General features: G+C 46.4%; 9 protein-coding genes across 9 annotated transcripts; 6 read left to right on the top strand and 3 right to left on the bottom strand.

The window, feature by feature from the left end:
• Positions 1 to 945: 945 nt before the first annotated feature.
• On the top strand, positions 946 to 1,764 carry EYB26_008512 (uncharacterized protein; the record flags this gene model as incomplete). Its single annotated transcript, XM_054267765.1, has 1 exon — positions 946 to 1,764. One exon carries the CDS (start codon positions 946 to 948, stop codon positions 1,762 to 1,764), a length of 819 nt encoding a protein of 272 aa, XP_054123740.1.
• Positions 1,765 to 1,832: 68 nt separating this feature from the next.
• Positions 1,833 to 3,299, bottom strand: EYB26_008511 (uncharacterized protein; the record flags this gene model as incomplete). Its single annotated transcript, XM_054267764.1, has 1 exon — positions 1,833 to 3,299. The coding sequence occupies one exon, from the start codon at positions 3,297 to 3,299 to the stop codon at positions 1,833 to 1,835; it is 1,467 nt and encodes a 488-aa protein (XP_054123739.1).
• A 2,889-nt stretch (positions 3,300 to 6,188) lies between these two features.
• EYB26_008510 (uncharacterized protein) lies at positions 6,189 to 7,545 on the top strand (the record flags this gene model as incomplete). The annotated part of the gene is made up of 2 exons (XM_054267763.1): positions 6,189 to 6,472; positions 6,525 to 7,545. The coding sequence occupies 2 exons, from the start codon at positions 6,189 to 6,191 to the stop codon at positions 7,543 to 7,545; spliced, it is 1,305 nt and encodes a 434-aa protein (XP_054123738.1).
• Positions 7,546 to 8,514: 969 nt separating this feature from the next.
• Positions 8,515 to 10,478, top strand: EYB26_008509 (uncharacterized protein; the record flags this gene model as incomplete). Its single annotated transcript, XM_054267762.1, has 4 exons — positions 8,515 to 8,656; positions 8,732 to 9,134; positions 9,190 to 9,540; positions 9,632 to 10,478. 4 exons carry the CDS (start codon positions 8,515 to 8,517, stop codon positions 10,476 to 10,478), a joined length of 1,743 nt encoding a protein of 580 aa, XP_054123737.1.
• Positions 10,479 to 11,123: 645 nt separating this feature from the next.
• Positions 11,124 to 13,187, bottom strand: EYB26_008508 (uncharacterized protein; the record flags this gene model as incomplete). Its single annotated transcript, XM_054267761.1, has 1 exon — positions 11,124 to 13,187. The coding sequence occupies one exon, from the start codon at positions 13,185 to 13,187 to the stop codon at positions 11,124 to 11,126; it is 2,064 nt and encodes a 687-aa protein (XP_054123736.1).
• A 1,167-nt stretch (positions 13,188 to 14,354) lies between these two features.
• On the bottom strand, positions 14,355 to 15,389 carry EYB26_008507 (uncharacterized protein; the record flags this gene model as incomplete). The annotated part of the gene is made up of 1 exon (XM_054267760.1): positions 14,355 to 15,389. The coding sequence occupies one exon, from the start codon at positions 15,387 to 15,389 to the stop codon at positions 14,355 to 14,357; it is 1,035 nt and encodes a 344-aa protein (XP_054123735.1).
• A 2,032-nt stretch (positions 15,390 to 17,421) lies between these two features.
• EYB26_008506 (uncharacterized protein) lies at positions 17,422 to 18,093 on the top strand (the record flags this gene model as incomplete). Its single annotated transcript, XM_054267759.1, has 2 exons — positions 17,422 to 17,485; positions 17,603 to 18,093. 2 exons carry the CDS (start codon positions 17,422 to 17,424, stop codon positions 18,091 to 18,093), a joined length of 555 nt encoding a protein of 184 aa, XP_054123734.1.
• Positions 18,094 to 19,189: 1,096 nt separating this feature from the next.
• Positions 19,190 to 19,708, top strand: EYB26_008505 (uncharacterized protein; the record flags this gene model as incomplete). Its single annotated transcript, XM_054267758.1, has 2 exons — positions 19,190 to 19,471; positions 19,535 to 19,708. 2 exons carry the CDS (start codon positions 19,190 to 19,192, stop codon positions 19,706 to 19,708), a joined length of 456 nt encoding a protein of 151 aa, XP_054123733.1.
• A 757-nt stretch (positions 19,709 to 20,465) lies between these two features.
• On the top strand, positions 20,466 to 21,887 carry EYB26_008504 (uncharacterized protein; the record flags this gene model as incomplete). The annotated part of the gene is made up of 1 exon (XM_054267757.1): positions 20,466 to 21,887. The coding sequence occupies one exon, from the start codon at positions 20,466 to 20,468 to the stop codon at positions 21,885 to 21,887; it is 1,422 nt and encodes a 473-aa protein (XP_054123732.1).
• Between the last annotated feature and the right edge of the window lie 2,591 nt (positions 21,888 to 24,478).

Here is a 24,478-nt window from a genome sequence, read left to right as displayed (position 1 = left end):
CGGCACTAAGAGGACGTAATCTCATCCAATTGGCCTAGATCAATCAGAACGCCCTTGTTCAAAGGCTTGTTTACATATGCCGGGGTAGGGATAGTGTCCTCCGCTACGGACAACGAATGTGGTCTGAAAAGGAATTTGACTATCTTAACAACCTGTGGTATGATACCTCTTGGTCGGGTTTAGGCCATATGGGACATGTCGGTGCCTCCCAGGATGCCTCAGACCAGGCGCACTTGACTTTCATCTGATCGTCAGCGGAGATGTGTCTACATGACTGTTTCGGAGCATGATCTGGACAGTATTAGCATGCGGGCTGCACTACGATAGACGACGCAATGCTCGCCCCGATAAAAACGCCTGCAAGAATGCCTACATTGCCCCACAATCTGTCTCGAATAGCTTGCGAATCGGCTGCCGAAAGACTGAGCCCATTCTCAAAATGGGTAATCGTCTGAGATGTATTGGCTGCCGCAGCTACCGCGATCACCGATGTGAAGAGCATGTGGCAGAGTATAGCCAGATTATTCACTGTTGATGATTAACATACCGGTAACTATGGCTTAATTGAGGGAGAGTGGGCTTAGGCACATTATCACGATGTTACATCGATAACGACGTGCATCTACTTATAGTCGAATAGCTTCCTGGTGATAATAGGTAACGGTGAGTTGCCAATAGAAAACCCATGTCATGCTGTCGATGACATGGGTCGGCACTACCAGGGCCCTGATATCGATCGGCTTGATTCTGTTTACTTAAAGACCATGAATAGCTAACATCACAATGCTCCCTCCTGCTTCTTCGATTTTTTTTCCCTTACAACTAGCCTCCAAATCTAAATTGAGTTAATTCGACAGTCTTTTTTGGAGCATTCCCTAGCCCGTGAGAAGCCCACGAGTATTCTGGACAGCTTGGAAAGCTAAACAAGGCCCCGAGTTTTCTAGAATGCCGAAGACCACAGAATCCAACAGGTCGGGGGTAGATCAATACGGAGGCAACCACAAGCCGCAGGCGTTATCCAATCTGCCAGACTCATGGATTCCGTACATCCAACTTGCGCGTCTCTTCCCCCCGGCCGGCCTGTTTCTCATATACTTCCCGCATGCATTTGGCGTATTGCATGCTGCTATCCGAACCGGGGCGCCTCCTTCCACGGTCCTCTACGCTAGCATGATAATGTTCGCCGGCAGCTTTTTCTTCTCCAATGCCGCGCACATTTGGAATGATCTGGTTGATGCGGAGCTAGATGCAAAGGTTGATCGTACCTCCAAGCGTCCGATTCCTCGCGGGGCTATCTCCCCTGGCGCGGCGTTTTTGTTTGCCGTCACTCAAGCTATGGGAGCAGCCTGGTTCCTGTCATATATACCAGGTGGCTTCCTACAAGGTTTTCTCTACGCATTGCCCAACATCTTGGCAACCATTTATTACCCCTGGGCAAAACGACACACCCACTTTCCCCAACTAGTTTTGGGATTGTGTTTGGCATGGGGTACGATCATGGGAGAATTGATGCTGGGTGTTGGGGCATTCACCGTGTCAGTTCCGGCTGAATTCTGGTCAGTGAATTGGGCCCAGGGAGGATTTAGCTTTCCCTCTCTCCATATCACGCTAGAACCGAGTGTTATGGCACTTTTCTTCGCCGGAACGTTGTGGACGGTTATCTACGACACGATCTACGCACATCAGGATCTGCAAGCGGACCTCAAGGTAGGGATCAAAAGTTTAGCGGTTCTATTTCAGACGAGAACGAAGTTTGCGCTGTAGCCGCTTTTAGCACTCATGGCTAGTCTACTTGTTAACTATGGTCAACGCAGTCACTTCGGAGCAGTCTTCTACATAGTTGCGGTGGGTGGTGCTATTGGAACCCTGGGTGCTATGATTGCCTTTGTTGAATTACGGAATAGTAAGAGTTGCTGGTGGTGGTTCAGCAAGGCATTCTGGTTGGCTGGTGGCGCAATCTTTGCTGGATTATTGGGCGAGTATTTGAGAGAATTGAGTGTCGCTGTGTACTGCTCCGCTGCTGGTGAGAGTGTTACAATCATAATAGAGTTCCCCTTACTAGTGCTCATGAAATGGTCGCGCAAAGCCATTGTCAGGCTTGATGATCGGAAGGGTATGCGTTTTTGACTTTGAGACCAGGCTCTCATCACCTCCTTCAGTGCCAACAAGTCGGTGTTAATTTGTCTGCCTTCTTGACGTTCTTGAAGAGTCTGTCGCGTTGCGCGCAGTTGAGTTCCATTTTCATTATGAAACTCCGCGCCTGCAAGATCCACAAACACCATCTTTGCGCCAAGGCATGGAAATGGACTTGCTTTAAGAATAGCTTCAATTTCTTCCTCTACGGCTGTAACATAAGCTTCAAATTGAGCTTTCTCCGCCTCAGCCGCGTCTATACGCTCCTGATTTTTCAGATAGTCAGGGTTGGGTATCCACCGCCCATCCGATGTGCGTATGATGCTTTTCGTCTCCTCTTCTATCATAATATCTGTAGCACGCTTCCCTACGGGCACAAGCTCGGACTGTCGATCAAAGAAAGCACGACGCGCATCTACCAATAACTGGCTCACAACCTCCAGTTCAAGAACTACATGAGTCCTGGAACTTTGATCGTGGACGCTCGATGATCCGGTTGCACGCTGACAAAGGGCTTCGGCGAGCTCTTGTTGGAAAGACTCGAATTTCCAGCATTGTCGTTGCACAATGGGACGAACTCGGACTTTGCCTCCGTCCAGAATCTCGGTTTCTCCACGGAAATAGACTTTCCCGTCGGGCCCTTCCCTGATATGGCACTGAGAGTGGTGATTGAGAAGATCAAAAGCTGACTTCTTGCGCAATTCGAATAACCTAAATCCAATACCCAATTCCTGTTCTCCGTTCTTCTCATCAAGGCTATATAATGAGTCAAAAAGTTGTTTGGCTGCAGCGAGACACAGCCCGAGCTCCTGGATGTTTTGAGAGTCATAGCCTAGGATCGTATGCGTCTTGCCACTGCCAGAATGGCCGTATGCAAAGAAGCTACAGTTCTCGCCACGTAAGACCTTGAGGACATTAGGCGCTATAGCAACGTTATACACCTTGGAATTATTGTCTTCCGGGCCAAAGACGGTGTGAAATGCTGCCGAACTCGTCCATGAACGTTCTCCAGTCGATGCCTGACTCTTAATAGACACAGCAGATTGGGACCGACAATCCGAAAGCGTCGTGCGATACATTTCTCCAAGTTCAGTTTCTGGCTGTGAAAGCGGCCGCCATCGAGCAAAAACGTTGATAGCTTCCAATTTCGGGGTTGTGGCGGTCATCTTGAGAGTTTAGCGAAGAAATAGAAGGAATGCAGGCTTTGGTTCTTTCAGCTGCAAATTTCTACTTTTCCAGTGTCATATAGTGACGTCCCTAGGTAGGTATATATGCCGAGAAGAAACCAGCATCGAATAGTGACAATAGTCACGCTATGCCCTCTCCTTGAATCTGTTGCGATTCTGGCAAGAGGGGCGACTTACGATCGTATTTGAAGGCCCCACACCTCGTGAATTTCCAAAAGTGGAAATGCGTTTTACGACATGTCCATACGTGTAATCCATGGAGACAGCAACGCATGCAAATAGGTATACCGGGATTGTTTTCGTCCGTCCTGGTTTCTTCATCTCGCTACGTAATAATACAGAATACATATTCCTAATCTTGGTAATGCTTAATCCAACGTCTTACTGTACAATTTTTCCATAAGCAACCCGCTGGATCCTGTAAGGGGTCGCCGTGTCCAATCCCCATCTGCAAAAGTTGGTCGGACTTCAGTTACCTCCTCTATTAGCTGCCATTCCCCCATTCCCTGATCTTTGTCGAGGTACCGGAGCACGATACGGCTGCCACAGTCCTCAAAGACAAATTCCCGACACCATAGACGCCGCCACTGCTCCGCAGGGCTACCTTCTACTGCATTTTTCCTTTCTATGTCACGGTTTCTTAAAGCCAAAATATAAAGTAAACGTGTATTCCACAGTCTGTCCTAGCCGGGATAGTCTCTCAACATCCAAACAGCCTCGTCGCGGGCCGGAGAGTCGCGACAGAAGAAAGCTACAAGCAGGAGGTACCATGCTAGACTGCACTGTAACGATAAGTGATGGGCCGGGTTCCCGATCTCTTGTCCGGCAGCGCGTAGGGCAATTTTAGCGAGAGATAGGAATTCGTGGTAAAAAGGTGTTTGCGAGCGCAGCACCTCTACATCTAAATAATGCGCCGGGTCCTCGATGACATAGCTGGCGAGGTACTGCAGTCGGAGGTGGATGGCTCTTAGGCATGTAAGTGATTTAGTATCGGACATCATGATTCTGTTGAAGAGGGGTAGAAAAGACGCGTCCAGCATTTACATCTCCTTCCGTGAGTTTTCACAGAATTCTTTGACCCGAGAATTTCCGAGAAGCTCAAGGAAAAAGTCATTAATGACAACCTGACCTTGTACCAGACTTTGTATTGCATCTGTCATTATCGATATTATCTTGGTCTGTCGACGCCGACCGATAGCAGCCCAATATTCTCCAAATTGGTCAATACTTTTGAAAACGGCAGGAATTCGATCAGCGCTGACGATAGAGCGAGGGAGTTCACTAAACACGAGAAGATATGACTTTATTGTATACTGGCGCTTTTGCAGCTCCTTTGCAAGGTTTGGAAGAGACGGACCCTAGCTAATCTTAACCCCTAGGTTGGTGTGAGCCTGCGTTGCCAGGTGGGTGAAGCTGCCTGCCACAGCTCCAAGGAGTGCTTTCGGGTTTTGGGCAGAGCTGGCCACATCGGAATGTGAATTCTTGTCTGCCAAGAGAGCAAGCAACATAGTGAGTCCATGATTGAGGTGATCTAAAGCAGCACGCCAATTTCCTCGAAGACGTTCAAAAAATAGGAGGAACAACAACAGGAAGACTGTGCAGCAGAGCGGAGCACGTCGTGGTGCGAGCGACCTGTGGCAGGGTCACTTCCCACAAGTCGTCATTGGATGCCGCAACGATCCAAAGTCCTTGTACCAGCCTCACAAACTCTTGAAAGTACTCGAATGCCGTCGCATATCGGAAATCAAGCGAATCTGGGTCGACCAGTAGCTGCGTCATAATCGTTCCTGGAGATGCGCCATGACCACGCCTGGAGTCCCACCGGAGCTCAACAGGGCCGGCGACATTCTTCCTTGCATTGGTGGCATAGCCTTCGCAGCATTGTCGGGCTCGGAGACAGTTACTACAGTGCGGCTTGGCCTCATCACACTTGACGTGACGCCTCTTACAAGTAATGCATCCAGTTCGACTTTGTGTGCACTTGCACGAGAGAGCTTTGGTTTGCTATATTGAAGTGAGTTTGTTTGCAATGGGAAGCTCATCTTTGATAGAGACGCTTTGTAATGAATACAGTGCCATACAGGACACTGCGCTTGCCATGTTTGACGATTTTAGGAATGAATTTTTGACAAGATCAAGTTACTTTACGGATGGTGATTGCAGGACACAAATCCACTCGCGTGCTCTCATTGGATATCAGCTATTCCTCGATATAAGGATTTGCCAAGGGGAGCCCCATGTTTTACGCTTACTAATGGGGTTCTAAACCAATTTCGCTCAAGAATCCGTAATTCTCTGAGCGAAAACGCTGAGCCTTCCAAATTTATAAAACATAGCAGACAAGGGATTGAGGCGATTAAGTCAAGGCCAGAAATTAGGGCGTTGTTTGGTGATATAACCCTCTTGGGAAGTCACGTGCTCTCGTGTCGCAATTGTGGCGGAGCAACGTCTTCTACGTACGTTAACTCCGAGATCCGCCAACCGTCCTAACTTATTCACGGATTCTTCCATCTCTTCGCCTAGATGCATCAACAGTCCAGCTAGATAGAGCACTTGCGTGTCAAAGTCTTGATTAGCTGGTGTTCTTCGCCATAAAGTCATTTCTGGTTGCGATTCGCCTGACTTTGACACCGGTGCCTGGCGTGTTATCTGGTTCCTTCAGATTTCGCCTCCCGAACCGGAAGCATGAGCAGATTACAAAGCTTTTTCTAGATCGATCCATCCATCCATCACGATAGGTTGCATCAACGACATCTATCTGTTTCAAATACTATGTCACTTCCATCATTATCATCATCATCATCATCCTGAGTGAGCTTCATCTTGTGTTTGCAACCCTGTGAACAGCACTACTCTATCATCATCAAGATGCGCGAGATTGACCCTCTCGTCCTCGAATATCAACATGACAAACACCGACCCCGGGAAGCTGAAGCGCTTCACATGCTCCAAAAAATAGCCTCTCTCGTCAAACCCATCATGAGACAACGAAGCTGGAAAGTCGGAACGCTATCTGAGTTTTACCCTTCACAACGAAATCTTCTGGGCCTGAATATCAACGCGGGGCAGAAGATATGCTTACGGTTAAGGTATCCGAGCGATGAGCGTCAATTTTTGCCTTTGGAGCAAGTTGTTGATACTATGTTACATGAGTAAGTTATACGATCATTCATCTGGGTTGAAGACTATTAACTTTTATGACAGGCTGTGCCATATCGTGCATGGACCACATAATCGAGATTTCCACGCCTTGTGGAACCAGCTGCGTGATGAACATGAAGAGCTTGTCATCAAAGGCTACACAGGAGAAGGATTCCTCTCTCAAGGCAAGCGACTGGGTGGTCGTCAAATCCCGCTCGACGAAGCACGGCGCTTGGCCCGCGTTGCAGCCGAAAAAAGACGGACAATATCGGCTGGATCAGGGCAGAAGCTGGGTGGTGCACCGTTGCTGAAAGGCTCAGACGTCCGAAAAGTGATCGCAGATGCCGCCCAAAGACGTATTGACGTAACGAATGGGTGTGCTTCGGGCTCCAGCGACAGTGAGAAATTAGCAGACGAGGCTTCCCGAAATGGATTCCGTACAAAAGCTGAAGAGGATGATGCGAATGAACGTGCGATCATGCAGGCTTATATTGAGATGATCCAAGAGGATGAGAAGGAAAAGTATGGAGCGTCGTACGTTCCTCCTAGTCAGTCGAATCCTGCTGGTCCAAGGGGCAAGAATGTTTATCCAACTGAACTGCGACCTCCTCCTGTTCCTACACATACGAAGCCAATCAGGCGGTTTGCGAGCTCGGGGACGTTGTCTAGTGCATATGGCACTTTAGATCAAAACACCGAGAATACCATTGAAAATGACATGTCATGGAACTGTCAAATATGCACGTTAGAGAACCCACCGGCATACCTCTGCTGTGACGCATGTGGAACAGAACGTCCAGCTCAGTCGATAACAGCCCAGTCGCGACTAGTAGTAGCCGCGGAAAATACTTCGTCGAAACGAGCAACCCCAAAACCGCGAAGCCGTCTAGCATCACAAGTGATTACCGGAGACGATGCTGGTCGAGTAGTGTCCTTCAAAGGTGATACCTCAGAGCGGATTACCAATCTTGATCAAAATAGGGCAAAAAAGCCCCTTGGATGGTTGTGCCATATGTGTGGTGCGTTCATGGAGACGGAGTGGTGGACATGCTCTGCTTGTGGGACGATGAAGACTGCTTCGTGATGGCACCAGACCTTACGCTGGCATATCGAGAATGACTTATGACTGCATATATACCCCCTGTTACCCGAGCATATTTGGCGTTGGTTCTATCTTAGCGTCTCCTGTTCCTAGCTTAGCTTTATGATTACTGAATGGGTTACTCTATTCCCCCTAAAATCTTAGATTTATTTACAGCCACTTTTCAAGGCTTCATCCTCTATAATATCATAATCATCGTATTTCTCGAACAGACCCCTAACTGCGAGATCTGGCGAATGTTGAGCAGGCTGTTCAATTCGAGTATCACGGGTAACTATTCTGACAACAGGTTTCGTTCGGCATTTGGGCCGACGCATTTGTCTATATAGAGCTAACATTTGCAAATGATGTGATTAATGAAACTGACATGCTGCAAATTCCAATTATAGTCTATTTTAAGTGAACAGGGTCTTGAACTTATACCCAAGATGCGGGAGTAGATACTTTGTCTTACAATGCAGTATACCCGAATTCATTTTGTGCCCTTTTACAGTCACTTGCCGCGCCTGCCCGGTTGATGCTTATTTGGCATACATTGACGTCTTGCTGCCATAATTTAATTTAGAATCAATGTCGCCTTATTTAGCATACAAGCCTAATTTCTGTGTCAAGGGCTGTCGAATGCTGCTATATTCCGACGGAGGGTGACACTTGTTCCTCATATAGGACAAACAATTCATGTCAAACAATGAGCAAACAAACAATTCCGCTTCACTTCTTCAAAGAAATATTTCGTCTCATGTATTTTTGTCATTCTTTCGAGGAAGCAGGAGCCCGAATTAACATGAAAACTGCCGTTTTTGGACTTCCTACTGATCAACAACTTTGCATTTGCAGTGGGCTCAGCCGCCCAAAATTCCAAAGTATAAAACCATGGAAGACACATAAACACAACAAGTCTGAGTTTCCCTCATCATCACTGTAGCCATATAACATTCGACATTTCTCAAAATGCCTTCACCAAGTTCACTGTTTGAAACCCTTTCCTTGACCGACTCTGTGAAAACAGACGTGTTTGTCTGCGGCGGCGGTCCTGTCGGCTTGATCACAGCGTACATGCTAGCTAGACATGGAATCTCTACATACCTAGTGGGTAAGTAAGCTTTCAATAATCTCCAAGCTCCCTTGATGGTTGCCATTTATCTAAAGTCTAACGTTTATCAAACAGAGAAAGATGACAAGGAGGAACAACCATCGTATGGCCGGGCATGCACGCTATACCCTAGAACTCTCGAAATGATGGAACACCTAGAACTACTCGACACGATGAACCAGGCTGGCTACATCGCGCGCAATAGCGTTACTTTCAAGGACGGAAAGCGGGTGACTGCTCGCGGATGGCACAAAATCTTTGACCGTATGCGTGGCGGTACATACCTTGACTACTGTCTCAATATCCGTCAAAAGCGCTTGGAGGACATCTTTCGAAAGGCGTATCGAAAACTGGGAGGAATCCCGCTTGGTGGATGGAAACTTGTATCGTTTCAAGTCGACCATGAGAGCGCGGATGATCACAAGGTTGTTGTGCAGATTCGTAATGTCAAGACTGACGAAGAGTTGACGGTTCGGGCGTAAGTATTTGTATATGCCTTGACATAATTGAGAACTCTACTGAAATAATCACAGGAAATATTTGGTCGGAGCCGATGGTGGCAAGTCTCTGGTACGAGAATTGGCTAAGATACCCTTCAACGGCACAAGTACCCAGTCTAGATGGGTGCGAGTTGATGGCGATTTTGAGACAAATATGCCCGACTCGGATATTGGATTTGCATCTATCGAATCAAAGAGCCATGGGAATGTCGTTTGGATCCAGCTTGAGAAAGGTGAAAATCGCATCGGGTTTGCCCTGACCGACGAGATGTCAGCCAAGTATGGGAATTCCATGACCGAAGAAGATGCGAAAAAAGAAGCTATTAAAGCTATGGAGCCATTTACACTGGACATCAAGAATGTCAGCTGGTGGACTGTATATTGGTGAGTGCAGAGATATTACTCCTTCCCAGATTGCTCCACGTATTTGCAAGGTAATTGCCTCCATGGTCAAATCTTCTAACAAATGATGCAGTATCCAACAGCGAGTCGCTGAGACCTTTATTGCGGATGATCGTATCTTGTTGGCTGGTGATGCCTGTCATACTCACTCCTCCGGCGCCGCACAAGGTATGAACACCGGTGTTCATGATGCATACAATCTGTCATGGAAGCTGGCTGGAACCATCAAAGGTTGGTATGGAAAGGAAGTACTACAGACCTACGACAGTGAGCGGCGCTCAACTGCCGAATACTTGATCGAACTCGACAAGACGCTGTCTACACTTATATCTGGTCGGATCCCAGAAAGATACCAAGCAACCCACAAGGATGCCAATGAGCTCTTCAGCAAGATCGTTGAAGAAACGGCTCAGTTCAATATCGGTCTTGGAATTCAATACCAGGAGAATATCATCAACAAGCCCCCTTCAGCCGGCATGATCTCTGCAGGTTCCAGGGCACCAGATGCACTCGTCTACCCACCGGGTTCCCATTTCCCCGTTAGACTCTTCACATTGAGTAGATATATAGGAAAATGGACAATCATCCTGTTCGCGGGACAGTACGAGCTCACACGGGCGAAACTACCTGCTGCGGCGAAGGAATTAGTCGATCTAGCACTAACCCTTCCCCGAGGTATAGTCAGACTCATGACGATTTTCGCAAACAGCATGGCAGCTGTACCGTCCACTATTCCAAAGGCTGGATTCATGTACTACGATCAGGATCGATCGGCACATTTGGCTTATAGCATTTCGCCAAAGAATGGAGCTGTGGTGGTGCTTCGACCTGATGGTTTGCTGGGGTATGCGACAACTCTTGGTGATGTTGGAAGTGTATCTTCGTTTTTGATGGAATTAATCAAAGCTCGGTGTCGCTGAGCGCTGGTTTCGTTAATTTTGGTTAATGTTGAGACACTGTAGTTGGACTATTAGATTGACACTTTGCGCTACAACTGGTTGTACTTAGGCTAAGTAGATCCATTTAAAAACGGCGCATATCATTGAGATTTATACCAGACCATTAATCCTGGTTCAACCTGCCATCTAACTTTGTATAACCGGCTTCTCCTAGAAACATGCCGACATGCATCAATATCGTTCAGCACAATAGGTATGCTTAGGGCTACATGTACGTATCACGACGTTTCAGCTCACTTCGAGACAACTATTCCAGAATCTAGATGCTATAGTTAGAGAATAATCTCCACCCATCTTGTTAACATGTAGATTCTAGCCGGTTCTTGAAATAATGACAATACTTTGTTAGGAAGACCTGAATCTTATGCACATACCTGTATGTATGTTTGGAGCTTTATTACTGAATTAGCATTTATACATTAAGTCATGAAAAAAAACACATGAGTAATGAAACAGGTCGTCATACCAACAACCAACGATGGTGACGATCAACAAGCGATGCCGCGTATGTACATATCAAATGAAAACCAAGGAGGTAATAGTATGTCTCTGTTAATAATGAATAAATAAGAATGATCAACGCAGTATTAGAATATTTCGAAACGACTATAACTTCGGTGCGTTCCTGGGATCATCATTCCCGGGATAAGCTAGGTATCGTTTGTTAAGCTGTAAAGGGGCGCCTCCTTCGATTCCCAAGGCCAATTGTCTGACTTTATCATCTGGACCTGATATATCTCTGACCACACCAGGCAAATTGTCGAGAACTTCGATTTTCCGCTTACTCTTGCCGATGAGTAACGGTAGATCTTTCTGGCCTAAAGCGGCACCCATGCGTAACATGGTGAAAGCGTCGAGAGTATCGATCCAGCGACGACTGAAGGCTGCATACAGCGCCAGACCTAGCAATGGAATCATATACAGACCCAAAAGCACAGAGCCAGCAATTATGGCTGTCATGGAGATCGCAGGCAAGGTTATCTGCCCTAGCTTACTGTTGTTGGAGTAAACACTTATACCTCCGTAGTTCTGGCCCCCGCTGTACATGGCCTTAATGGCTAGGAAGCCAGCTTGCGTGAAAGCCGACGAAGCTTCCACTGGTTGCTCAGAGAACCTTCCAAACCAGTCATCGACTGGGTTATATGCGAAGTTATCTGTGAGCCCGAGCGGCTCAAGTGGGAGTTGAGTATCACGTAAGATGGCGTCGTCGAGGATGCGCTTCCAACCAGTCTTGTTGTTGTTCGAAATTGAATTGGGCTGAGGTGGGTTTTGTTGAATCTCTGCGAATGACCCAGACCCGAAAAGGGCCAACGCTGTAATAGCCAAGGGACCAAGAGCAGTTGGATAGAAATAATCGTAACTTAAATGGTCACGTCTGCGAGATATACTTGTTGAGGGGTTACAACGACTCCCACTCGTGCATGATGAGTTTGATACCAATGGGCCAGGCATTTGACCGTTCTTGATATTTGGTAGTTCGAATAACCCCGCGGTCGTGTTCATTATGACTTTGAAGGGTTTCATATGAGAGCGCAGAACTTGGGATCGCCATGAGGACGCGAAAGTAGAGTTAATGTTAACATAGAGCACCTCAGTAAAATCTTGGCGTGCGTCTGTATATAACCATGGAGATTGGCTCACGTTTCCTGGTAAGCATATTTCCACTGTCAAATTGTAATTGCTATTGGGGTATGCGTAGGCAGCATAGAATAATGAGTCTTCAGAGCAGTTGGACGGAAATTCATCTGCAGTCATATTCCGAACCTCGGCTGAGCAGTTGACTCTTGAAATATACTGATCATAGTATAGACCAGTGCTAGTGTTGCTGGGCAGCGGCGCAAACCAGCTAGAATTCGATGTGTAGCTGCGTAACTGAGCGGTGTTTCCCCAAAGGTTATTTTGATAACCATTGATTCCTAATGTCTGTAACTCCTGGCGCACCGCAAGGATCCAAGATGCGTCGGTGGTTCCACTGCCAGAATTGACCACCATTGGCAATGATTTCACGCTGGAGTAGGTGTAGCCCGGGCCATACCGATCGACAGGTACAGTAGAGACTTGTCGGGTTGAGAGTAACAGAGACTGAATCGGATAGGTAATGGCACCGAAGATATGAATAAAGATGGCTAGATAGAGCATGCTACTACCGTATCGCTTAAAGCCAGAGGGATAAATTAGTAGTCGCACATATTGCATAGGGTTCGTCCAAGCACGATCCGCCAGGGTGACCACCTGGCGCAAACGCAGACTGTAGGCATCACTCTGGTTCTGCACAAAAACGGCAGCAGCCCAAGCACAAACGAACGAAATGACTGGAAGTGTGGCGACATTTGCAATCACTTGAAGGATGCGCGCGGATCTGTAGGCGACGGTCCATTCGCTGTTTGTGTTGGCAATGAAGCCTTCTACTCGGGAAATCATGCATATGGTTACCCAGGAATAAATCGCCATAACAGCATAAAGTAAAACGGGAATCAGGATGCGGACTTCTCGATGTAGTGGCGTAGAACGAATGCGTTCCTGACGGCGTTGCTCGTACGGTGGAAGCACATCGTCGTCCCTCCCTTCATACTGTGGGACCTCATATTGGTCGGCAAATCTGTCATGTTCCTCATGCGTAGATGTCTCTCTGGACAACTGCTGTAAAGGGACATTCTCTCTTGCCTCCATCTTGATATCTTTGCTGAGTTTTGCTCGAGTTCAATGCGTGGTCCCAAAGGAACCACAAGCTCGAGGGAAGTGGCATAACCATTCATTTATCATTTTGACGATTCTGTGGCACAACAAAGAGAGAGAACTTAGATTTAACGCTAGGTAAACCAGGCTGGGCAAATTAATTCGGGCGCAGTGCTTTTAAAATGAAACTATGAACGCCTTTTCCAATCAGTAATTGTATATGGCTGGCCTAGTCCCATTGTTGTTGGCTAAGAAAACGCCGAGGCAGCGCCAAGGTACCAAGGCAGAGCCAGCAGCCAGTCTGACAGCAGTCACATTGTTTGAATGTTGGGCTGTTGTGTCCACTGTCCTAATGTTTAGTTAATTGACTTAGTCGCCCTTTGAGTTTGAGTGCGTAAGTGTGGCTGCTCTGATCTAACTAAACTATTGGTAAAAAGCCTAGAGATCTACAGTCATTAACAACAGAGTGACTGACGGCTTATTTACTTCCCTGTACTCCACTGAGTCCACTCACTAGGCAAGGCTCACTGGGCTGGTTTAGCAGCCGACGTACTGGTAGTGCCGTTGAGGCATTTCCCAATCGTCGACAAGCAAGAGTCAGTTGACCCCTACTTCCTTGGTTTTACCACGGCCAAGACCAGTGCTTACCACCGAATAGTTAGGAGTGCAATCTTGGCTGAGACATAAGCTGCAGATAATCCTTGCACACTTATGAATTGGCGCGTGCCCGAAAGCAATCAAGTCAAAGACCCATGCAATTCTAGGTACTTGTGTGGCTCAACTGGTTCCCCTGATTCGGCTCTGTGGTGACCAAGGCTATGCTCCGTACCTATGTTTTTGATCAACAAGGATAATGTTACGTTTAATGACTTTCCGGGCTTGAACGTTTAGAATGACTAGAAGCAATAATTATGTTTAGAAACCTACGAAGACTACTACAGAGTAGAAGCATAAAAGAAAAAGCGCGGGGTCGAGATTGACCGTTGAGGCGCTCGGCTACCTAATTAACGGCTGGCATGAGGCTGAGTTACTCGACATCAGCATCTGTACAAATTCGGAGGTAAAAGAACCTTGGAAGGGATACCAATAGGTCCTTTGATAATATAGGGTTCCTGAATCGAGGTCCGGGATTCGGCATTGAGTGAGTTACATAACTAAGTATTACCTCGACTTCCAGTCAAGTTCCTCATCAACCGATTTCGCCAATGGAAAACTATGCCAATTCTTCCACCAATGTGAACTTTTTGCAGGCCAAACACGTTTGTAAACAGCATCAATCCGATGATTTAGTTCCAGGATTTCGCTTCCTCGGTCAGTCTTCGGTACCTCAGATGATGGTTCTTGCTCTATCACGACCTTGACGTTTCCACCACTTCCAATAACGCGCTTCACGTAGCATGGTCGGCCTAGATAGTCAACTACATCCTTAATACATGGCGGCGTCTGATTGTACGGGTGTTGGCCAAATTGACAAGCTCCAGTGACACCTATTTCCATTGAAGCGAGTGGGACAAAGCGGCTGTCTCCTTCACATCTCAGAGAGTAAATGGCCTGGTATATATTGTGCGCGAGCTCCTTATCCAATGTACTATTGATGAAGGTATTCCTAATGTGACCATTCCTTGCGAAGCGGCGCGGGATGATTCGAACTGAGCTTAACCTCTCGTCAAATTCACTAAAAGAAGGATCACTTGGGGGTTGCAAATCCTCTTCATTCATTTCATCATAATTAAGGGACTGGTAAGCGTCGAGTTTGAAATTGAGATGGCGTAATCTTGGTAGTAATCCTAGCGTTTGATAATGGACGTATTCCTCGTAGTTTCCTCTGGAGCGCTTGATTTGTATAGTTAATGTCTCTAATATTTGACAGGTTTCGACTAATTGATGAAGATTTTCCAAAGAAAGTGTTTTTCCGTTGAATGATATCAAGGAGAGGTGGACAAGGCGCGATCCATGCGTTGCCAATATTGTATCAACAGCTATGCGCGGGTGCCATCCAGTCACCCTAAGGTCCGATAAGGCTGGCAGATTGAGCATGAATGAATTAATGGCCTTCACGCGATTAGAGTAAAATCGACGGTTGTTTTGGGCTGGTCCAAGGTAAATGTCCAATTCTTTGAGTGAGGGAAAGTAGCATTTTCCGGCCAAGTGCTCTGATGAGACCATAGCAAAGCATTCCACGTCCAACTTCAACATTTTCATTGCCGAAAAATTAGTGATATTCTGCCACTTTTCCATGTCTTCTTTTCCCAACCATGGCCAATGCAATGGCCAAAAACATTCTAATACACCTCGTGAGTTTCTTCCCTTATGCCCAAGAGTTTGTTGTGCAAAGCCCGCCCATGGTATAGTTCGTTCAGTATGTATTTCTGTAGCTTTACCTCGTGTACGAATCATGTGTTGGGAGACGATGTGCGCAGTCCCACGCGTAGAACTGTCAAACCATACAGACATGGCGAGCTGGCCAGTGAGTATTCGTAATCATCTGTGCCATGTGCATTCAAACTGCGTAGTTTAAATCCATTGATGTATAGTCGGCACTGGGGTTGGTTTTGATGAAGGGATTGAAGAAGGCAGGGTGGCATCTGATGAAAACAATCATAGAATAGACACTCGAGAGAATGAATTTGCCTTATTAAATCGGCCAGGGGTTCCCAAGAGTCATTCGTCTCATAGACCGTCTCAAGAGAGATGGAATCATCCCCCCTAGAGTACAATCTTTCCACACAGCCTTCTAATACGTCATCAAAGTGACTGCTGAATTCAGCAGAAGACATTCTAGGTCGATGCCACAGTGTCTGGTGTGCTTGCCCTCGAAGTTCATGTTGTACTTGGTCATCCGGTATTGATCTTCTGGCCTTATCATCGATTACGAGACGACGTACATGACTGTAGCCATCAGCACGCTGTAGGATCTGGTGAGTCTGATGTACATCTTCCGCTAGTTGTGAGACATCATGTATAGGGAATCTTAAAGTCCGAAATAAGAGAGGTGTGAGACGACAATATAGATGCTTGCAGGTAAAAGCCAGATCAACTAGATTAAATGCATTTTCTTGCTCAATATACTCGAGGATGAGTAGCAGAATCTCTTGTGGCAAGCTTTCCAGAATGTTTATCGACATGCTTCACTGTCGATGTCTCCAGACAGTGTAATAAGTCCCCAGATGTACAGGTTACTATATAGCACGGGAAAAAGAGAGAAGAGATACAGCAGGATGACAAAGTGTTGGCACCCCCCCCCCCCCCCCCCCCCCCAATGTCAGTAATACCCTTAATACCCTTGTGCGGGTGCCAACACATCCTTCGCAGATAGTCACGTGCAGCCAAGAATATTACCAAGACAATATTAGTTCATTCTCAAGCATATCGATTTGCTTTTTGAGCAGTTTTCTGACGTTAGTTTGAATTACTTTAAGGACCCAAGTGGTTTCACGGCGAGGGAGTGAGCCTTGAGAGCAGCTGGAGCAAAGTTTACTTGATATACCGTCTCGCTCTTTTCCTGGGCTCTCCCTGGTCTACCAACTATGCATATTCCCAATCGAGAATGAAACATACAGCGAAAGCATATGAGAGGTTTGACTTTGACTTACGTGAGTCTAGCTCGGCTCATCGTGCTCATTGTCCGTATTCTCTGACTAGCAAAGATTGTGGTATAAAACAAAGACTCGAACTTGGTAAAAAAGACTGCAAATTCTGAATTGAGACTTTTATTACTATGGTGGATTGAACCCACAATCATCACTATAATAGATGTGCCTGATGCATAATACTGGCTCACTCTGGACGTAGGCTGAGAAACATACCACGACGAATAAAGAGTAAGAAGAGGTAAACATCCAAAGAAGTGACAGGGCGGTGGCTAGGTGAAAGACCAAAGCCAAGAGTATCATGTTTCCAATAATAAGTCAACCGAATACGAATATCTATAGTGATTTTGCAGGGTTTGTATGAGCCTCCGGGAGTCAGTGGCCCCCATGTTACCTGGTCCTATATCGATTCAGTACTAAGAGGATGATCCACTACTCTTTAAGACAAGCTGTAAGCACACCTCAGCCAAGCTTTATTCTCAAGGAGGCTTTCTCGCTGGTAATCAGAATATAAGGGATGGGTATATAAGCTAGGCTACCTTCTAGGATATCACCTTAGATTTTTCTTTGCCAGTCACCAATCGAGTTCCATATTTTCTTTCCACAAACATTTCTCCTGCAATAATCCTTCACCCACAATGAAGTTCACCTCATCAGTACTCGCAGCCTTTGCTCTGAAAGCTGTAGCAACTGTCTCTCCTGGTACGTTATCAATAATTTCCAAATTACCGGGAATGGAAAAAAAGAAAGAAGAAAAAAAAAACCATTTTTGAACAAAGATAGAATCAAGACTGACTATATTTTATTTAAATTGAACAGAAACTGCCAGGGACTGTAACGTCGAAGGAAATCTATTTCAGCTAGAAGGGTGGGTGAAAGATAGTGTCGGTTCAGTTCAACTTCGTCAATGGGGTGACCTGGGCACCGATTCAATCGCTGTCCTGGACGAAACTGCCGATACTAAAACGGCCGTTCATTACATCAACAAAGATAACGGTCATTTGATCGTTCTCGACCCATTCAACTTATTGATCGCGGCCAATGCATACACGGAAAGCCCCGAGGGCGGAGAGCTGAAGTTCACATTCTACAATGACACAAGCAGAACCTATTATTGGCCCTCCTTCAGCATTGATTCAAATGGTCATCTGACGGTCAATGGCTCTAGTAGCATCTTCAGTCACTGCGGATCGAATGATACAGATTTACTCGGCGGAACGATTGGAATTGGTTCGGTTAGTGGTCAGGATTGCCACCCTTTGGATTATCTCAACGTGATGTCTGTCACGTCTCAGCTGAGCGTTGAGTGAAGTTTAATAATTGCCGTGGATACGATAGTATGGAGTGGTAGTACGCTCATGGCCCCGGGATAGACATAGAAAGAGAGACATGTTTTATGAACGAATGTACAGTAGAATCCAGTTACAACGATCAGAAGGCCGCTTCATATTTTGATCCCAGCTTTCATATGGTAGGCCTTTGCATGTTTACATGACCAAGACTATGGGGAGGAGTACTGATTTGATGTCGAGTATCGAACGTGAAAATCAAGTCGCTGATTAGTTTATTCTTGTTGGAGTCGGAAATAGCGAACTAGCCAATCGAAGTGTTAGCGCCCCTTGCGGCTTCTATTTACGTATCAGTTTCGACTCGGGCTCTTCAACACGCAATTTGATCATCTATTATTAAAAGAATGCTAACATCGTTTGTAAAGTCTCTGCCGCGGCTCGGACGGACATGGAGGCCACTCACCTTCTCTAACCCGAACTTCGTTCGGATTGCTGCCAATCAAAAAATCCAAGAAGAAACTATTCCAGGCTATGTTTCATCTCGGTATTACCCTGTTCATATTGGCGAGGTATTCAGGGATCGATATCAAGTTGTAGGAAAATTGGGATTTGGAGCCAGCTCGACGGTGTGGTTGGCGCGTGATATGAGGTACGACTGTCTGACCAAGATCTCATTTGATGCTCACACGCCAGACTCGTAGTCACCGCCGCCATGTGGCACTCAAGATATTCATCAACTCTGCGACTATGGGATAGCAATTGGATGACGAGTTGAATATGTACAAACGTATGGAAAAGGTTTCCAATCAACATCCAGGATGGGATGCCGTTAGAACATTACTCGACTCCTTTGATATCGATGGACCGGAGGGGCAGCATCGTTGTCTTGTACATCCTCCATTATGGGAGAGTGTACTGACCTTTCTCCATCGAAACCCGATACACAGACTTCCCAGCCCGGTTTTAGCATTCATTCTCCAGCGCTTATTTTTAGCCCTGGATTATTTACACACGGAATGTCAGATAATACATACTGGTAAGTACTTCATTTTGATGTTGAATTGATCCTGAAAAATCAGTTCTTTCTCCCCAACCAGATATTAAGGCAGACAACATCATGTTCGGCATTGCCGATGATTCTGTCTTCAGTCACTTCGAAGAGGAGGAGCTTCAAAGACCTGTTCCGAGAAAAGAAATAGATGGAAGAATAATCTACAAGTCTCGTGAACTCAGAATGCCTAAAGAATGGGGTATCCCTGTTCTATGTGACTTTGGGTCAGCCGTGCCCGGCGATATCGAGCATCTTGAAGATGTTCAACCTAATATTTACCGCGCACTCGAGGTGATCCTGGAAGTACCATGGACATACAGCATTGATGTGTGGAATGTTGGTTGTATGGTAAGATAAACAGATTTGATGGCCTCTTTTCTTGATATCTTCCTAAACTTAGCTTGATACTAGATCTGGAATATATTCGAAGGCGGGTCCCTGTTCACGGGACAAGACCCAGAATTTCAGACATATCGAAGTCGAGCGCATCTTGCTGAGATCATAAGTCTTCTTGGCCGGCCACCGTCTACTTTACTTGCCCCCGGACAACTCACTCAGAAATTCTTTTCGGATGATGGTGAATAACATTTCTAGTTCTGCAGTTGGAGGGATGCTACTAGCTTATTGACCAACTTCTAGGTAATTTTCACGCCGGGGTTCCGATAAAACAACCAATTCCCTTGGAACAGAGAGAAACAACTCTGGAAGGAGAGGACAAAGCGGTTTTCTTACGTCTGCTAAGAAAGATGTTGCAGTGGGAACCGAGCAAACGTAGTTCTGACAAAGAACTGGCTGAGGACGAGTGGATATTAAAGAAGCTATAGACATTCTCAAGAACACGTGCCAAACAATCAAGATACCTAATATATCTGCAAATATACAGGCTGCAGCTACAGAGGGATCGTAGTGGTAGAATTTGTTGTAAGTCATTCTGTGTGGAAGAAAAGTTAGGGTTCGGGATCGGAAACCCTAATTCGGTTTCAAGGTTACTGTCAGATAATCCGGATATCCCAACAAGACAGAGATATCGATGGTATCAATCCTTGGGCATGTATACAATATATTTGGGCCCCTAGATTTCAGCCCAATATTTACCCCTCATGACAGGTCACAAATCATCCCACCAAAAAGGTCTATATGAACCCGGCTTTGGAACCTGATGTATTCAGACAGACAGAGAGAACACAATACACACAATCTTGCTAGTCACTTCTTCTTTTCTTATCCTTGTAAGATACATTCAGGATTGGCCTGGAGTAAACCCGCCAATCCAACAATTAAGAGTCTGACTACCCCTGCCTACCCATATCGAAGGGGATTCCATTCGACATTCGACACCATTATGGCTTCAAGCATCACCAACGACGTACGTCTCGACTCTCCGGATGACTGGGATGAGTGGGAAACCGCTCTACTCAACCAAGCTGAGACGTACCATATTCTCCTGGTCCTCCAAGGAATCGAGGACCCTATCCCTAAGCCTGAAGTCCGACGTATCAAGGACTTCATGCTAAAGGATATACCACTGCCCTCTCAGCCACCAGTCGCACCTCCGACTGGCCCTACTCCTTCAGCCTCGACCGCGAGGATTGGAGCGGCTGCAGGTACTCGTGGCCATACTGCTAGTCAACCATCCCAGGACTCGGAGACCGTCCAAAGCACTGAGTCCCAGGAAGACGTTCCTAGCACTATGGACACGATGGATAAAGAAAGAAGAAAACAGATAGAGAAAGACGCGCTTTATGCCTTTAGCGTCCATAACAACGAGTATAGAGTATTGTACCAACTCTGGGAAACTCAGTGCCGAGATGTCGACAAGGTTTTCAACTGGATGAAGAAGACTGTACACCCAAGCTATCTCAAGATGTGTGTCAGCAACACTCCGGATTGGAGAAAAGCATATCGAAATCTTAAGAGCCATCTTAGTCAACCCCAATCTGACGTTTATCGTAAGATTAGTAGTGACTATGCTGCGGTGTTCATCCTTCTCAAACAGGCAAGAACGACTAAGGATTTAGAGGCCTGGATTGTGAAATGGGATGACGTTCTTACTCGTGCAGAACGTAAGAAAATGTCTATTGCCACCAACACAATCGAATGGGCAGATAAATTCTTTGACGCTATTGACTTCCTTGACCACTCCTGGATAACGACTTTTAAAGTCCACTTTCATGAGAAGATTGATGACGGGACTCTGGAACGAAGAGATCTTACTAATATGTTCCGAAGGCTTATTCAACAACCACATATACGCCTCCGGGGGCGTCCATCAAGAGGATCCTTTGCCACTCAGGCTGGAGGAAATGATAATAGAAGTGACCATGAGGCTCCACAACAGCCACGACGTCAGAATCGCTCCCTGGACCGCTCCCGAGGACGCTCACAATCTCACTCCAGAGAACGACCAAGTAAGAAAGCCAGGCTTATAAAGCCAGAGGATATGAGGACAACCACTACACCAATCTGCCCGGCATGTGGAGGACGACATTTTCTCCTAGCATGCTTTTATATCCTTCAACACCTTGGGCTTCCAGTTCCAGATAACTTTGAACCTTGGATATATCGTCAAGAGAGAGCAAAAGAATGGACTGAGAAAAACACCAATATGATTGACGAATTGGTTAAACACCATGAGCAGTTGACGCTCAGTGCTAACAAAGAACATCCTCGCTCTCGAAGCCGATCCCAAGGCAGAGCAAAGGAAATACTAGGAATCACCCAAGATAAGACGATATTCCAGGGAGAGCCAATACCCTCAGAATGACTTCCAAAATTGGCAGTTGGCCGGTGTAAAGCCACATACTTTGTCCAAATGGAAAAGGACCTGGCCGTACTGTTAATAAATGATTATCCGTTGAAGCATTCATCCATCTTAGACTCAGGCTCCACGATACATGTCTTCAATGAGATAGAGCGCTTTATCAACTTTCAGAAAGCACGGCCTGGAGACTATCTCTGGGCAGGAACTCACAAAGTTCCAATACTCGGGTATGGAGAAGTCGATATCGAGGTCCATGGCGCTAACAACCAGCTGCGTTTTCTCCGCCTTTATGAGGTAGCATACTGCAAGGACTTCGTTGCCAATCTGGTGTCACTCCGCCAGCTAAGAAAGCAAGGAATCTGGTGGGACGGCCGGCAAGGATACGACTGCCTCCGACACGAGGATGATCATCAAATAGTGGCATATATTCGAGATATGGAAGGCCAGTTCATTCTTGAATATATTAATCATGACCATCCTATGATAAAAACTGGTTTTATTATACGACGTCACCAGCACACTTCCTGGACCGCTAGGAAAGAGAGAAAAGCGAGTGCAAAGCGATGGCATGCACGCCTCGGCCACCCTGGTCCTCAGGTTATTCAACACCTTGCTAATGCCACTAAAGGTGTACGAGTGACCGGTCTTTCTAAGGGGCCTACAACAGTTCAATGTGAGGCATGTGCATGGGCGAAGATTCAGCGTATGGTACGAAGGGAATATAGGAAACCTGCTGAACTGCCCGGAGACGAATTAGCTATCGACATTCACGATTTTGAGAAAACAACGTTGAAGGATGATAAAGATATAAGAACACTGATGTTAATCACTGATCGTTATAGTGGTTATACCTGGGATTTTTATCTCACTAGCCATACCACTCTTGAGATCCTTGACATGTTGAAATGGCTTTTCGCTTATCTCAAGAAACAATATAATCTCACACCGAAGAGGATGGAAATGGACAACAAGATCACAATGGTTATCTCTAGAGTAGCTGACTGGCTCACTGAACAACACATCAAGTTGCTGCCATCTGCACCATACGCTCAAGCGCAGAATGGAGGAGCAGAAAGGGTTGGACGGATCATTAAAGATAAAGGCAGAGCGATGAGAGCGAGTGCACGGTTCCCTAGGGATCTATGGCCAGAGATATGCCGTGCAGCCGTATATCTTTATAACCTATCCCCCCGGTATGGATCACAATAGAAGACACCATTCGACGTCTTTCACACCCAAGTTGCCTTGATGAATGGGATAAGTATCAAAGACCAGAAGCCTCAGATTGGCCATTTGAAGGTATATGGTTGCCGGGCATATGCTATGACCACCAACGCACTGAAAAAGGAGAACCGCCTCGAACGATTCAATCCAAAGGCCTGGATAGGTTATCTCGTGGGATACTCTTCTACTAACATATACAAAATCTGGAACCCAAAGACGGGAGCTATCGTACGTGTACGAGACGTGATTTTTGATGAAAGCCGTGTCTTTAGTGGACATCTATTGGAATTGGAAGATGAGTTACTGGGTGTCTCTGTTGAGGAATTAGCCCGGTTGCTTTTGCGAATTGATGTATCCAACAACCCTGAATATATCAATGACTTGGATGAGGAAATGGAGGATGCTACTTTTAACCAAGATAGGAACAATGAGCATACGACCACTCAAGGGTCAACTGGTTCAGAATCCGAAGAGCCGAGCAATCGTGTCTCTGAAGATTCAAGCGGCCCATCTCTCACGGTTGGAGAAAGATTGTTAGACAGAATAGATAAATATGCTTACCCTACGCCTCCAGAGTCACCCCCGAGTGCTTTGCTGGCGGGCAGCTTAACTATCGTTCAAGATAATGATCCGACTCTTCGTGAAGGCTCTGAGCACGCTGCTGGCATGTCAACTGACGGGGAAGGTAGCGCTGCTGCTCTCGTTCAGGAAGCAACCAATAGGGAAGGTGTCGCTGGCGCTCTTATTGGCGAAAATATTGGGGAAGGTAGCGCTGCTGCTCTCAATACGCGTGACTCTATAGACTCCTCTCAGAGGACTCGTGGCAAGCATTTCCTTGAGGCTGGGAGCGCTGTTTCACTCAAGAAGAGTAGGGAAGGTGTCGCTGGCGCTCCTACTAGAACCGTTGATACCGTTTTGACACGATGCCGGGATAAGCTCAATCCCTGGAGAACCGCTTTCCTAGCAGGCACGCGAGATCGTCAGTATAAGGTTAATAATGTCAAATTTGATCACTCCAGCCTTCGAAGGAAGCTGCGCGCTACCGTTCAGCTTCAGGCTACGATGACTGGAGACATTTATGACCACGAGCGACTCACAAGACAGGTCCTGGGAGGACGACGACTTCAGTCCTTCCTGGTCCGCGATCTTCCGCCGGCTCCAAAGACTCATCGAGATGTGGAGTCTCACCCTTTAGGTCTCCTATTCCAGAAGGCCGAGATAGGTCATCTTGACAGCCATGATCCAGCGGGTTCTTGGACAGAAGTGCCTCAATCGGAGGCCCGAGAAAAGCAGATTCTGGATTGTATGTGGGTATATGTCTATAAAGCTGATAAAAAGGGGAGATTAGTGAAATGCAAAGCACGTCTCGT

The sequence above is a fragment of the Talaromyces marneffei genome, chromosome 6 (assembly GCF_009556855.1).
Source record: "Talaromyces marneffei chromosome 6, complete sequence".
Taxonomy (NCBI): Eukaryota; Fungi; Ascomycota; class Eurotiomycetes; order Eurotiales; family Trichocomaceae; genus Talaromyces; species Talaromyces marneffei.
This window is presented reverse-complemented; position numbering and strand designations above follow the sequence as displayed.